The sequence below is a fragment of the Sceloporus occidentalis genome, unplaced genomic scaffold, assembly GCF_023333645.1.
Source record: "Sceloporus occidentalis isolate IW3139 unplaced genomic scaffold, rSceOcc1.0.p SCAF_253, whole genome shotgun sequence".
In the NCBI taxonomy this organism is placed as follows: domain Eukaryota; kingdom Metazoa; phylum Chordata; class Lepidosauria; order Squamata; family Phrynosomatidae; genus Sceloporus; species Sceloporus occidentalis.
The window spans coordinates 946,652-960,662 of NW_028317233.1; the positions used below are offsets into that span (position 1 = coordinate 946,652).

General features: G+C 42.0%; 1 protein-coding gene across 1 annotated transcript in view; it reads left to right on the forward strand.

Moving 5' to 3' along the window:
* The first annotated feature begins 12,037 nt into the window (after positions 1-12,037).
* Positions 12,038-14,011, forward strand: part of LOC149275987 (arf-GAP with SH3 domain, ANK repeat and PH domain-containing protein 1-like) — a 69,746-nt gene continuing 67,772 nt past the window's right edge. Inside the window, exon 1 of the mRNA XM_089504070.1 lies at positions 12,038-12,163. Within this exon, the coding sequence (XP_089360196.1) occupies positions 12,038-12,163 (126 nt within the window). The remainder of the gene's footprint in view (positions 12,164-14,011) is intronic.

Genomic DNA, 14,011 nt, shown 5'->3' on the forward strand with positions numbered 1-14,011 from the left:
GGTATTTCCTTCATACGACCACCTAGCGGAGCTCTAGCTCTGTATCTGCATCAAGATTTCTTGTCCATTACTTGGATTTCTGTTCAGTGATGTGTGGTGGATGCAAAAAATATAGGGATTTGTTACCCTATTGAGATATTCGGAAAATATACAGTAAAATATCATGGACCGGGTATGCTGAGTGTAATGTACATTCCTGGATAAAACACTTTTTAACCCATCATCCACTTTTCCTTTCTCTTAATTTATACTTTATTAGACGGCCGGGCTGGACTCAGGATGACAAGGTGGTCCTGTTTTTTATGCTCACTGATGTGTGAATTATTGCATATAGTGACCAATTTATTTACTTTTATACACAGAGAACGATATGATTTTTTTGTTTTATGTTTTGTTTTCATTTCATGTATATGCCTTTTAATAATATGCTGCGTTGGAAATATAAGTATATATATATTTATTTTTGAATATACAGCACTATTTGTGGTATAATCACATTGAAATGTTTATTATACATAGTGTGACACAAGTATTTGTCACTTTTCCTTTTTGTTCTTATTGATTTAGTTGATTTAACTACTTTATATCACTCTTTATTAATACATAATATTTTTCTCTTTTGTCAATCGCTGTTCTTTTCATTTTAACTTTGTCAATTCTTAACCCCCCCAAATCATTACTTGATTATATGGCCACTTCACTATACCCTACAGGGGCAGAGCTTATGGGGGGGCAAATGTCTTCTTGTGTCTTGTTGTGCAAAATATAATCTAGGCATATATATATATATATATATATATATATATATTTACAGGACAAATCTGAGGGTAGCATTTTCAAATGTGTTCTTAAAGGCACTTCTTGCCAGCAAACACACGTTTGCAATTTATTTGCGGTTTATTATATGTCTGACTGTGTTGCTTTTCCTATTCAGTTTGCTAACAAGCACTAATATTTAATCTGTAAATCTATTACCATCATGTTCCATTTATCCTAAAAAAATCTGAAATTACTTGTCAAGTATTCATATTCGAGTACCTGGCTACATTTTCCTGCCTTAGAAAGATGAAGTACATATTTTTCTCTCTTTGTTTCTGAATTCCATTTAGCTTTTGCCATATTCTTGCAGCAATTACAATTATTGTCGCAGCTGCGTCCACTCTAACAGCGAAAGTAAAGCACTTGGATTTAGAGAGACAAAATGTATACTACTTTCAAAATATGTCCTCTGTCTTTATCAAATATATGATGCTTGATGAGATTAGGACTCAATTGCTTTGGAAGTATCTGGCAATGGATAAGTGGTATATGTGAATCTGTCCCAGCAGCCACGGAACCCCCCCACAGAAAGTGGATTAAAGCTACCAGTTCACCGTTATCTATCGTCTAACCGTGTGTTTATGAGGTTAATCCAAGGTAGAACTAACTAAGGTTCTCCGTATAGTGTGAGGTTCATTTGTAACCAGGGATCCTACATACAATAATGGTAAACTGGGATATAGTCAACCTTTCTTGAACCTTCTATTGATGGAAATCCTTTCACCATCAAAATGAGCTACGCTAGATGAAAGCGGTTATGGAGAAAAGACATTAGCTTCTTATGAACGCAGTCCCTTGAGTTGGAAAGATACATCGTGTCTGTTACTCAGTCATATAAAAGTAGTAAGTGAAAAGAAGGAATATGAGACCTCCGACAGGTTGAACATAGATATGATCATGCAGCATTTTCATGATTGTATCCATAGCTTCCATCTTTTCAAACTAGTAAAACATTTTTGGGACACATTAATTCATTACTGAGTGATAACATGGAAAAGAATCTTGTCAAAGTGGGGCAGGGGGTGGTCTGCTCTGATTTATAGATTAGGGCCAAAACCAGAAGCTTGTTTGATGTGTTTTACAAGTAGTTCCAAACTTCTCCAGTATTTACTTTCAGCAGCATTAAGGAGGTAGGGAGTGCTAAACCACTTTCTCCCATTCTATCCGTATAACCGTAGCAATCTATTGACTACCATGCACATGCCATGTCTCAGCACTGGGCCATGTCACGGCTCTTGTTGGCACGCCTACTGGAATTATGTGGCCACGTGCTTCGCTCTTACACTTTAGCAGAGCGCGGCCGTGTGTATCCAGCCAACAAGGCCAGGATCTGCTGCACGCCTGGTAATAAAGGTACATGGGAGGTGCCGTTGGACACCAGCTCATCAGGTACTTGCCCAGGTGGCCAGTCCAGGATTGCAGTCCCTTTTGGTGAATGGGGTAGACAGTACTAGACATGCTGTTTGCTAAATATGTTTGCAAATTGTGTTTTTGGGCCTTCTGGCTGGCTGTACCCTGAAAGGAGAAGCCTGTTAATTTCCTCCTGATTGCCCTTCCTACCAGTCAGCGATAGCATGGCAGCACAACCTGGGGAGCTGGCTAATTACTTGCATAGTTGCCTTTGTGAGTCTAATTCTCTTTTTCCGTGAATCCATGCTCTATAATCTGAGCTATTAACGGCTTCCTGCTATCTGCAATCATGTCAAACCTGCAGGATCGTCTGCAACCCTTTGATGAAGATAAATATTCTCCCTACATCCAGGCTGACTCTACAGTCCGGTGTGACATTCAGTTTAGCTTCAGACTCCACACACCAAAGACCAAGCAACCCAAAAACCCAGGCTGTCAGAAGGATGACGCTTAAACATAATACAACCACTTGCACCTCATTCACACCTTCAAGAAGCTGAGAACGCGATTTAGACGTGATACGTTCATCTCTCGCTCTTTCATTCCGCTCCAATCCAGTGTAATGTTTTAAAGGTATTGAGAAAATACACAGCATCGTTTAGCTATGAAATAATATTATCAAGGGTTCTTTTTTTTATTAATGTCATAAAACACCTTAATTTCCTCCGTCCCATCAATTGCTCAAGGGAAATAAATTGGTGTCTATTTTAAGGAACCATATATTTAAGAGAACGACGTCTGCATTTCTGTTGTGTTTTCCCCTTTGTCTACGTGATGTAGAAGATGAAATGTCTATTACAGTAGACGGAAACAATTTGTTACAAAAGGAGACATTTTTAGAAATCGTGGAATTTTTTTTTGCAGATGCGCATTTCAGTGTGAAGTAGAATAGTAGAATACTATGTTCACCATGACCCCTGTGTAAACCTTTTTCTGAAAATTAAGCATTTGTACGAGTGTACCCTTATGTATTTATAAGCATACATGAGTGCGTATTATACCAGATATTTTGTGGCATTCAATGCAATTCAGCAAACCGATGAGCATCCATAAACATGGACAGCAACACACGGCTGGACTGGGGCTAAAATTGGCCCTAGCACTTTAAGGCAAGTAGCCTATTAATGACATACACAAGGCCGCCGGCTGGATACACAAGGCCGCCGGCTGGATACACCTTACTAAAGCCCTGTCTTCCGTCTTGACACCTGTACTCTCTTTTTTTTGCCTTAACCACCACTCAGTTCTTCCGACATCAGTACACCATAAATGTTCCTGATGGCCATGATTTTTATACCCTTCATCCTCTGTTGGGTCTACACTGACTACCTACCCTTTCTATTAAGAACTGAAGAGGATCTATTGCAGTCACAGCTTTTAACATAATAATTCACTTTGTTTTGGAGGTATTCAAATTAAGAGCGCACCTCATGGAAGCTGAGGTGGCACAATCATCTTTTATGTTGTCTATTTTTCTGGTCTAAAGTTCTCTCCCTCTTTTCCTAGATGATCCTTGCAAAGTCTGTCCTAACATGCCTGGAGAATCCAGGAGAAGAATCGTTTCTCTCGTTCTCCGGGTCGACACCCAGATGGGCGTCCAAAACCCCCAATTCATAACACTGCGCCCTACCATTCAAACAGCAATGTAAAATAAATAATATGTTTTCTGTTTTGTTTCCGTCGGGACGTAGAAACCAATCACGCATGCGAAACACTTTTTTTGGCGGTGAAGGTAAAAACAAATTTTACGACGACAAACATAAAAATAACAAACAGGTAAACCTCACACGTATGGGAATGTATCTCCCAAATATCTATTCAAGAGTTCCCAAGGCTGTGTTAGGCAGAACGGTGATTGAAGGCCTGGCTAAGTTGTGCCGCATGGATATATCACAACAGCCTCAGGGCAGAACTATAAAATAAGCTACTTAGATTGCAGCTATATAGCAGAATCAAAAAGAACCCTTCCTGTAGCCCATGAAGCAATCGCTTGAAGTAACCGCACGGTGTAAGTCTATGTATGCTGCAATGACCAGTCCAAAGCCAGCTTCCTCCGCATCCCCTTGCTAGATGTGGTATCCACGTCTCGTGTTGAATATTCCACTTGCGAAAGAGAGTTGCCGCTTCCTCTTGGGTTTCTGCCACGTTACTGCCGTTTTTCTGAATCTATATGGGATGTTATGTGTTATGATTGCTCTTGAGATGCTTGCAAAGGTCTTCCTCTTTGGTAGGGTGTATGATGAGAGATCAGCAGAAAGTTAAATGGCGCGTATTGTTCAGGCATGCTTTCTTCAGTAACTGCTTCATGGCATGATAAAAGAACATACGCACTACTATACCTCTCAGAGCATTATTGGACAAGCTCTTTGGCACTCTGTGAGCCCTATCCATGAGTAGGTCTCTGTCAGTGATATTAGGTGAAAAAGTGTGGACCAGGGTCATGGGGTATGTACTGATGTTGGCGTTTCAGATCTCCTCCGGCACCCCTTTAATTCTCAAGTTGTTGATGCTGTGCTCAAGGTCTGGCATCTTTTCCATCAAAGACACTATTCTATTATCCAGGAGATCACATTTATCAATCAGATCATGGTGGGTACCCATGAGTTCCTGCATTTTGGTCTCCAGGTGTGCGGTGCCTTCACCGATGTCTTTAATTTTTCTTTTCGGTTCTTCTTCTTCAAGTGGCTAGAACCTTTGTGAACAGATGACCTTAGATCCTAGAGCATGTCTTTGATTTGTTTTCCAGATGCCGGCAACTACATTGTGTCTGATGCATCGTCATATAACTCATCCTCAGATTGCGGAGATAAGTGTTCAGAGCTCAAGGCGCCACCTTGAAGATGATCCGTCTTCGTCTGCTTAGGTTGAAAAAACTGAGTAGCCTTTGTAGAATGTCGCTTATTGTGCTTATATTTTAAGATATTTCCCTAGTCCCATGAATGATAAAATGTGGAAAAACTTGAAAGATTTGGTCCAAGACGTAGACTCCTATAATGCACTGACCTCACATGTCTGTGCATTTGATTTAGCCCCCCCACCCCGTATTTTAATTTTTTGATGCATGTTAGAATCCATTCTGCATGGGCTCCATGGGTGCATTTTATTGGTGAATGCATTGTTTAGTTATTGATGACTACCCAGACCGGCCATGTGACAAACCGGTGCTGGTAGGCCGAAGGGTGACCACATCAGCCATGTTTTCTAGGACACATCAAATGTTTTACATATTGCTGATGTGCTGCCTGCAGTATGGATTTATGGAAGGGATGTCCACCGGCTGACTCAGCTAGACACCAGGGAGTCTGGGGGTACATTGGTTAGTCTGGGGAGGGGGGGTGGCATGTCTAGGGAGCAGAGTGGCATTTCTAGGGGGCAGAGTGGCATCAGGGGGCATAATGCATATCATGGGGGGCAGGGTGGCATATTTGGGGGGGCATAAAGCACATCAGCGGGCAGAGTGGCATATCAGAGGAGCAGAGGGGAATATCTATGTATTTGTGTACTTTTTTCTTTAAAAATATTTTTTTCTTTAAGGGTGCGTCTTATAATCGAGCCAATACGGTATATGTGTTTATATATATATATATATATCTTGATTGGGATAATTCCTGTGAATTGCTTATCCCTTCCATCATGGTTCTTCATACATGGCCATTAAATTAGGACACGCTTCTAATGAGCATTAAAAGTCAACACGCAATTGTAATGTAGTTTTAACCCAACTAAACATTTAATGGCTGGGGGTAAAAATGCGAGGATTTCACTCCAATATGTACAAATCATGATTTTATTTCGATCTGAGCGTTTCAAAGACTCCCCATATGTTTTTCTTAAGATGTCTTAGAAATAAAGCTGTCATTCGCCATAAGGATCACACCATCTACAGAAATAGAAGTAGAACAATGAGCAAAATGTCATTTTTTGATATAACAGCTGTGGTTTAGTTAAGATTGGCATTTTATTTGTGAAGACAGAAAGCTTTTTTTTTTGAAAATGGAATTGGTGTTTTTAACAAGAGGATTGTAGAAGAAAAAAAATAACAATAAAACAAATCAATATATTCCTAGAGGGAATATTTATAGCGCTGTATATCTTATCTCATCTCTAAATAATAATACATTTGTGATACACAATTTGATTTGGTAGAGACGCATACTATAAAGCGAGGCGGTATAAGGAACATTACATTTATGTATAGAGTACCAGCAGGTTCCGTAGTTCTATTACAATAAAAGTGAGTAAAAAATTAGCAATACCATTCTAATGGACAATGGGTAAAACTGACAATAACATTATCATATGTTAGCACATATACTGGTATTATAAGAGACGTATTGCATGCTTACAATCTGTTAAGTTGCTGATGGAGAATGGGACAGAAGGACCGTTTGGGTTTGGATGATCTTGAGGCTGGGGAGAATAGACGGTTTCCTTCAGAATGGGGTCAGATATAATGCCAATGCTGTAAATTTGGTAAATTGGGTAGATTGAGGATTTCTCAACAGTAAAGAAGATATCACAACTAGTGGATAGAGGAGAAGAGGGAATAACCCATGGTCCTTTACCTAGTCAGACCACAGATTACCTGCCATTTATAGAGCCCTGTCACATCCTAGGTATTCCTTTATATACCAATCATTTTAGCCAAACATTTATGTTATATTAAGAGGATATGTCATAATTTTCTATTCCTTTTCTAAAGGCTTCCAATCCCATGATCTCTGTGGCCTCACATCCTTGCTCTACATTATTAAATTGGCCAGGCTGAAATATGAGCGTGGTCTCCGTTCTAAAAGCAATTGCCTGATGGCCGTCTCCTGCCGGGTCTCATGTCGGGTCGCAAGCACAACAGCAGACGCTCCGATGACGCACACTTAGGGGCACGTCTATGATGTGCGGCCGGTGTTGTGCAGGCTCTGTGTCATAGTTTCAATGCCCGGCAGGTCACATCCATGCTCACACACACAAGTACACATGCATGCTCAAACACACAATGTCCCCTTAACATTCATGAGGTTCTTGCAGGCAGCCATCCCTGTGTCCCAGGTCCACAATAGGGACCCTTGCCTCCTCTGCCAATGTCCCAGACATTCACAGGTATCCTTATTTTCCTTATTTTCAGGGATGAAGGCTCCTCGCTATAAACCAGCTGGTCTATACGGCCCCATGCTATTCCATTCTGTCTCTGGAAGTAAATTTCAGTTGACTTTATTGTGGACTTACCTCCTGACCATCACTTCCATCATGGTTGTAGTTGACAGACTAAGATGACTCATTTTGTTCTTGTCAAAGGCCTTCCATCTGCTGCTCAAACTGCGGATTAATTCCTTCAACATATTTTTAGACTTCATAGCGTTCCCTAAAACCTTACATCTGACAGAGGTACCCATTTCCCTTTTCATTTCTGGATAGACTTTTGTGCCAGAATAGACATTCTCTCTCTGTCAGCCTGAGTGCTGGATGTGAACTGTGTCTGAACCTTGCTGCCTGCCTTGGACCTTGGCCTATCTTCCTGACCCTCGCGCTCTCCTCGTGCTGTTTATCTTACTAGTCTCTGTGATTAGAGGTCTTTTGCAAGTGTGCCTCCCTGCCTGGCAGTGCCAATTCCTGCCGAACCCTGACATTAGGAGGTGTGAGCGTGTGATGTCCCCATACTCAAGTCCATTTTACATTCTTCATGCTGAAAGCTCCTTTTATCACAAAATAGGCTTCGTGAGTCCCACTCTCAGGACTGTCCTGACCAAATCAGGGCCATTGGTAATTAAGGTTTTATGGATATTAATAAAAGCTCATTTAAAAACAAATGTGAACTAGCATATATTTATTCTTTCCAGATATGTGTTGAATCTTCCGGTAATAAAGTAGAAAGAAGGTATATGGTAAGTAAACATGGCTGGATGTTTAACACCGCCTACTCACAAAAAATCATTTTTTAAGACATTAATGCGAGAAATTTCCCACCTGTGCATAACACGTACTTTTCTCAGATATGACATTTTTATAGTTTGCTTCGCTAAATAAATCTATTTACTGGTGTTATAATATTTTAACAAACAATATCGGTTCTCATAAATCCTATTCAGGATTTGGATGATTATTCTTCCAATTAAGTTATTCCTTTCTGCTTTTGAAGTCAATGAGCCTTATTGGTGCCAGTGTGGTCCCTTTAAACGTTTGTGGTGTTGCTTTTGCAGAGGTTCTGCAAAAACCTTCCATATGCTTTTGTCCCTTCCCCCATCCGCCCCAGTTATTTGGCATGCAGGCAACGTCTTCGACTGAACGCATCTCCTTGCATGTAATAAACTTACCGCTAGTCAGCTCAAGTTCAGGTTTGCACTTTGCTCATGCGTGGAAAACGCTACCATTAGTTTCAGCAGCAAGAAATATTGGGACCACGGAGAATAAGGGCAGATAAGGGCAGCTTACTTACAGAATACTTTATTATGCCATATTCTTTAATGGGAGTGTCAATGACATTAAACTGTCTCTTTAATCAACTTATGTTAAGAGTAAAGAAAGTGGTGGTTCCCCCTTAAGCACAAACAAAGGACTGAGGACTTTTTTAACGTTATTTTTAAGACATTACGATTTAATTATTATTTTTGGAAACCACTGTTTGGCACGCTGCCATCATAGACATCCCAAGTTCTTCTTTGGAGTCAGCATGTGATAGTAAATTAATTCATCATTGCCCTACTGATCTCTGGCTGTGTTAGAAAATTAGATTTTAGATCAGATTTTTTTTTCTTTTTACTAATTCTATCATGATGCTTAATGAACAAAACTTGTTTTTGTGAAACAAAAAAAATAAGATTTTGGATTCTTGGTAACACTGGCCAATTATTGATTGGAGATATCAGCTGCGCTGTTTACAAAGCCCCTATTAGATCACTAAAATGTAGATGGTTTGGCCCCTACTGAGATGGAATCAACAGCAACAAAGGACTTCATTTATAAAGAGTGTTCCAAGGCAAAGTTCTAAATGTGCACCTAAACAGAAGCTACCCTGGCAACCAGCGGAATGTCACTGCTTATAGCTCACTATTGTACACTTTGCTAAGGGATTCCCCTTCATAATTATGGGACCAGAGTATTGTATATTTACCTAATGGAACAAAGGGCACATTTATAAAATCAGAACTGCCAAGGAGCCCAAATATTCAGAGGCAGTCCGGACAACTAGACTTTATGTCCCAACAAATGTTCCAGGTCTCCCTGTTTAGGAAGAATAATCCATCTTTTGGACTGAAATTGCTCTTTTCTCTGTGCTCAAAATGTTTGGTGTATAGAAGTGCATCATTGTGTTCTATAGCCCTAAAAGTCACAATAATATGTTAAATATCTCTCCCAGGTAAGCTTCCATTAAAACAATTTCAGTTTAACTGAATAAGACTTTGTTACACAGAAACAGACCAGGAATCTTGCGTATCCTTGCCTAAACAGTATTAGTTATTTTTAATTGAGATGCCCAACTGGGATATCAAGAAACTGTGGCCTTTATGTGGCCCTTGTGGACTGGAGATGTGTTAGCCCTGTGGTAGAGAAACATTCTTACTCCTTGACATACAGGCTTGCGGTAAATAATAGAAAGTTTCAGTCTTAATCACCTAGCCTGACACTCTGACTAGTGGAAGTGTGTGGAGGAAAGGACTTCATTAGCATTGCCATAAAGAATCAGCTCAGTATGGCGTGTAACCAGTGTGCTGTGTATGCAGGGCCGGCCCGACAATGGAGCCGAGTGGGGCAACCGCTCCAGGCGGCACTTTTAAAAGGGCGACACTTTGCCGCCCCAAGCCCTTTTTTTTTTTAAACCAAAAGAGAGAGAAAGGGGCGCCGAGTGGTTTTCGCTTACCAAGCTGTCAGTATTTGCTCGGCGCCCCTCTCTCTCTCTCCTCTGCGGCGAGTCTCCCTGTTCGGTCTCGGTGCCGGCTTGTAATGCTGAGTGCTGGAAGATTTCCAGCGCTCAGCATTACAAGCCGGCACCGAGACCGAACAGGGAGACTCGCCGCAGGACTGCTGAAAGCTAAGTACAAGGGGGGGGGGGGTGGAAGGGGGGGGGGAGAGGAAGGGTAGATAAGGGGGGGGCGGCATTTTAAAATTCACCCCAGGCGGCATTTTGCCTTGGGCCGGCCCTGTGTGTATGTGAGCAAAAAGAGTAACCTGGAATTTTATGAAATGGTTACATATGACCAGGGCCAGATTGGCCAACCAGGAAACCGGGAGAGCCCCCGGAGCGCCGGCCAAGTAGCACAGGGGCCTGGGGCGCTGATGTCTATGTAGCCCCGACAGCCCGCAGCTTACTGATGTGGAGTTTGCACACACACCAGAGAGATCTGAAGGTGAAGTAAAGGGATGCAGGAGGGTAATCATAGGAGAGTAAATGAGTAAATAAATGGACATATAAGTGTTTGGGGGAAGAAATGACACAGGCAGGCTGTTAAGGGAAAAGTGGTATTGCAGGTAAACTGTGTAAGGGGGCACAGGTGGCACAGGCAGGCTGTTTAGGGAGTATAGACAAGCTGTTTGGGGACAAAGATGGCACAGACAAGTTGCTTGAGGATACTGACAAAATGCTTAGGGGGCAAAGGTGGCACAGACATGTCAGGGGGAGCAGATGGCACAGACAAGCTGTTTGGGGCAAATGTGGCACATGTTGTTTGTGAAGTTGGGGCGCCTTGGGGCAGTTTGCACACTGGGGACCCTGTGGTTTCTAGTTATGCCCCAGGTGTGGAGTGTGGGCACATGAGCTCAATCACACAATAAAAGATAGGGACTGGTGTCGAAATATTCCCATGGGTACTTTTCATTCCCTGTCCGGCCCTGCATATCATTGCATTGTCCAATAACCATTGTTTCTGGGTCATTTCCAGCTAGATCTTACAGCACCCCACTCTCATCATGGTCATCCAGAGCTCATCCAGAGTCCATCTACCTAAAGACTGATGAGCACAGATTCCCTGGTGACTTCCAACGATATAAGAAGTTTCACTCTGATTTGACCCAAGAAACATTGTAGAAAAATAACAGTTACATGTAACATGAAATATGTAACAGTTTGCTCTGTTTAGGAAAACAACTGCAGTACGTTCTAGAGTTCCCTGTTTTTACACAAAACACACTGTCTGTGTACACATCACTGTACACATCGCTGTACACATTCTCCATACCAAACAGCAGTGAATATAGGAAACAAAAAACGTCACTTTGCTGCTCCTTTAATTCCCTTTCAGGAACAGTCTTTACTGTCACAATCCCTAATCTATCCGTCCTCCGTTCTCATTGAAATCCCCCCTCGCTCTCTCTCTCTCTCTCTCTCTCACCCCCATCAATTCTCCTTTAACAACCAAACCTCTCTGTCTCTCCCTCAGCTCCTACCCCCTCTCAATTATCCCCCTCGTGTAGCTCACGCATGCGCACTTCGAGTCAGTTCCCCTTTTTCAGAGAAGGAGCTGCACCAATACTGGCAGGATATCACAGCTCTGAACTACATCGACATAAACACACCCTGGGACCTACAGAATAGGCACCTATAGCCGACAGCTCTATATAGCAGATCCACACATCAGCACACCCTATAGCTGGACTCCATTTACTGATCTTTACAGGGTATATATAAATATATATATATAGGATACTCAGCTATACAGCCAGGGGCACACACATCTTGTAACATACAGTAAGCATACACAACCCAACACATAGCACGAAACTGCTTGCAACACACCTTCAAAGGCCAGCACAAAACCCTGTGCCTGCTGCACACATCAGATACCCAGTGTCTGCTGCCCTGATCGGCACCTCTAGGACCATGCCTGAGTTCATCAGCGTTAGCGAGTTTATACTGGAGACTCTTGAGGACCACAGCTCACCTACTACATCATCCTTTACTACCAGGATGGGAAGCTGCAGGAACACAGTCAGCAACGTAGAAGAGGTGAGTGTGAGCGAGGCTCAATGAGTCTGGTCCAGCGTTTAACCATTTGTGTGTGTGCTAATCCAACCAGCTGCTCACCTTTCAAGAACCAGAAAGGCTTACATAGATAATTAAAGAGATCAGCTTCAGCCCTTTAGTACTGCATGGGTTAACCTTCTTGGGAGTAGAGGGTTAGATTTGATACCTTTTTGCAGTTACAGGGGGGTCATTTATTGGGATTCACTGAGCCTGGATAGGTGGAGGAAATGGTTGGTGGTAACATAAACATAGCACCACCAAAGTGGCACACAAGGTGTTAAAGCCAGAAGGGTTAGGGTGGGGTGGGGGCAACATTAGAATCATAAAAATGACCCTCAGGACAAAGGATTGTTTGAGTTGCATCACATAATTCAGAAATTCTTATTTCTAGTTATATTTGGTCCAAAAAATAAAATTGAATTCAGAATTGGGGTGATTAACAGCCGGTAACACATTGTGTGGGCATAAAGGGGTGATCTGCGCTGGCTTTAACATTTCCAGGGCCTGTATGCCAGAGATCAGACTAAGAGCACTGATTATAAACTGCTTGCACAACACAAACGGGACTTACGAAGTGGAGTCCACTTTATGCATCTATAATTACATTTGACGCATTGTGTCACCTGCCTGCCAGATGGAACATGGACGTGTAACTTGTAACGGGAGGAAAGAAATACAAGCAGAATGCTTTCGCAGCCAACGATGCGTCAGCAGAGGACTTTAGCTTTCTAGTCACTCAAGAGTTAATTAGATCTTAAAGTGTGTAACGACTTGGGCTTCTTAAGATCACACTATTTATCATTATATTGTTAGAGATGAAATGCCAGCCTGTTATGTAAGTGGGAATCAAGCCTTAATTTTTTTTTGTCTTTAAATCCAATTTTAAATGCTGGTCAATAAGCTCTAAAAACAACCCCATAAAGTGGCAAATGGCACGTATGGCTTTAATGTAGTGCATTCAGCGTTACACCAGGTGCGGGAACCTCTTGGTGGGAGTTGAGGACAGTCTGCACGCTGAAGAACACATTTGCTGCATCTAGGCTATTTGTTCCTGTAATTTTATTTGGTTTTTATATGTTTCTGATGACCTATCAGCCCAAGTTATTCTAGAACCCCGTGTCTTTATTACTTAGAGGAAAACCGCCAGCGCACCCAGCCATCTTTATGTCCTAGATGTCCAGTCCTGCCCAAAAAAAGCAAGTTTCCATGTCATGGAACCTTAAAGGCACACTCCGGCCATTATACGCCCCTTAGTGTGTATGATAGCTGTATGATTTTATGTCCCCTTGAATGCATAGAAGTATTCAGCAGAATGTATGTATTTGCGGTATTTCCCTATCCCCGGCTCCTTGCCTTGCAGGAGACATGTTTGGCTGAAGGCATCTCCTTCATCTCCAGCACACCTTATACTCACTGCCAGCCCTGCAGCTCCAGCAAGAGTCCAGGGGGTCTAACGAAACCCCCTCAGGCATGTTCAGAAAGCGCTCCCATTGAGTTCAAATGCTTACATTGCTAAGAGAAGTTTTTAAAAAAATATCTCCTCCCCCCCCCAAAGGAAAGGCTAGGTTGGCCCAGGATAATGCATCTTTTAAAACAATGAGATGCACTTTTGTTGACCGTTAAATTCAGTGAGATTGAATGTTTTCATGATATATATTGCAGTTGGTCCAGCTAGGCTTGTATTTGGCTCATTGGGCTAATTTTATACGTGACTTAGCCCTGGTAGCCCAATACTTTTAATACGTAGTATAGGTTAAAACATAATGGTTCCCTGTAACTACGCCTGGGATCTCCAGAGCCTTATGTGTCCTCCCATTTATACTGATTTTA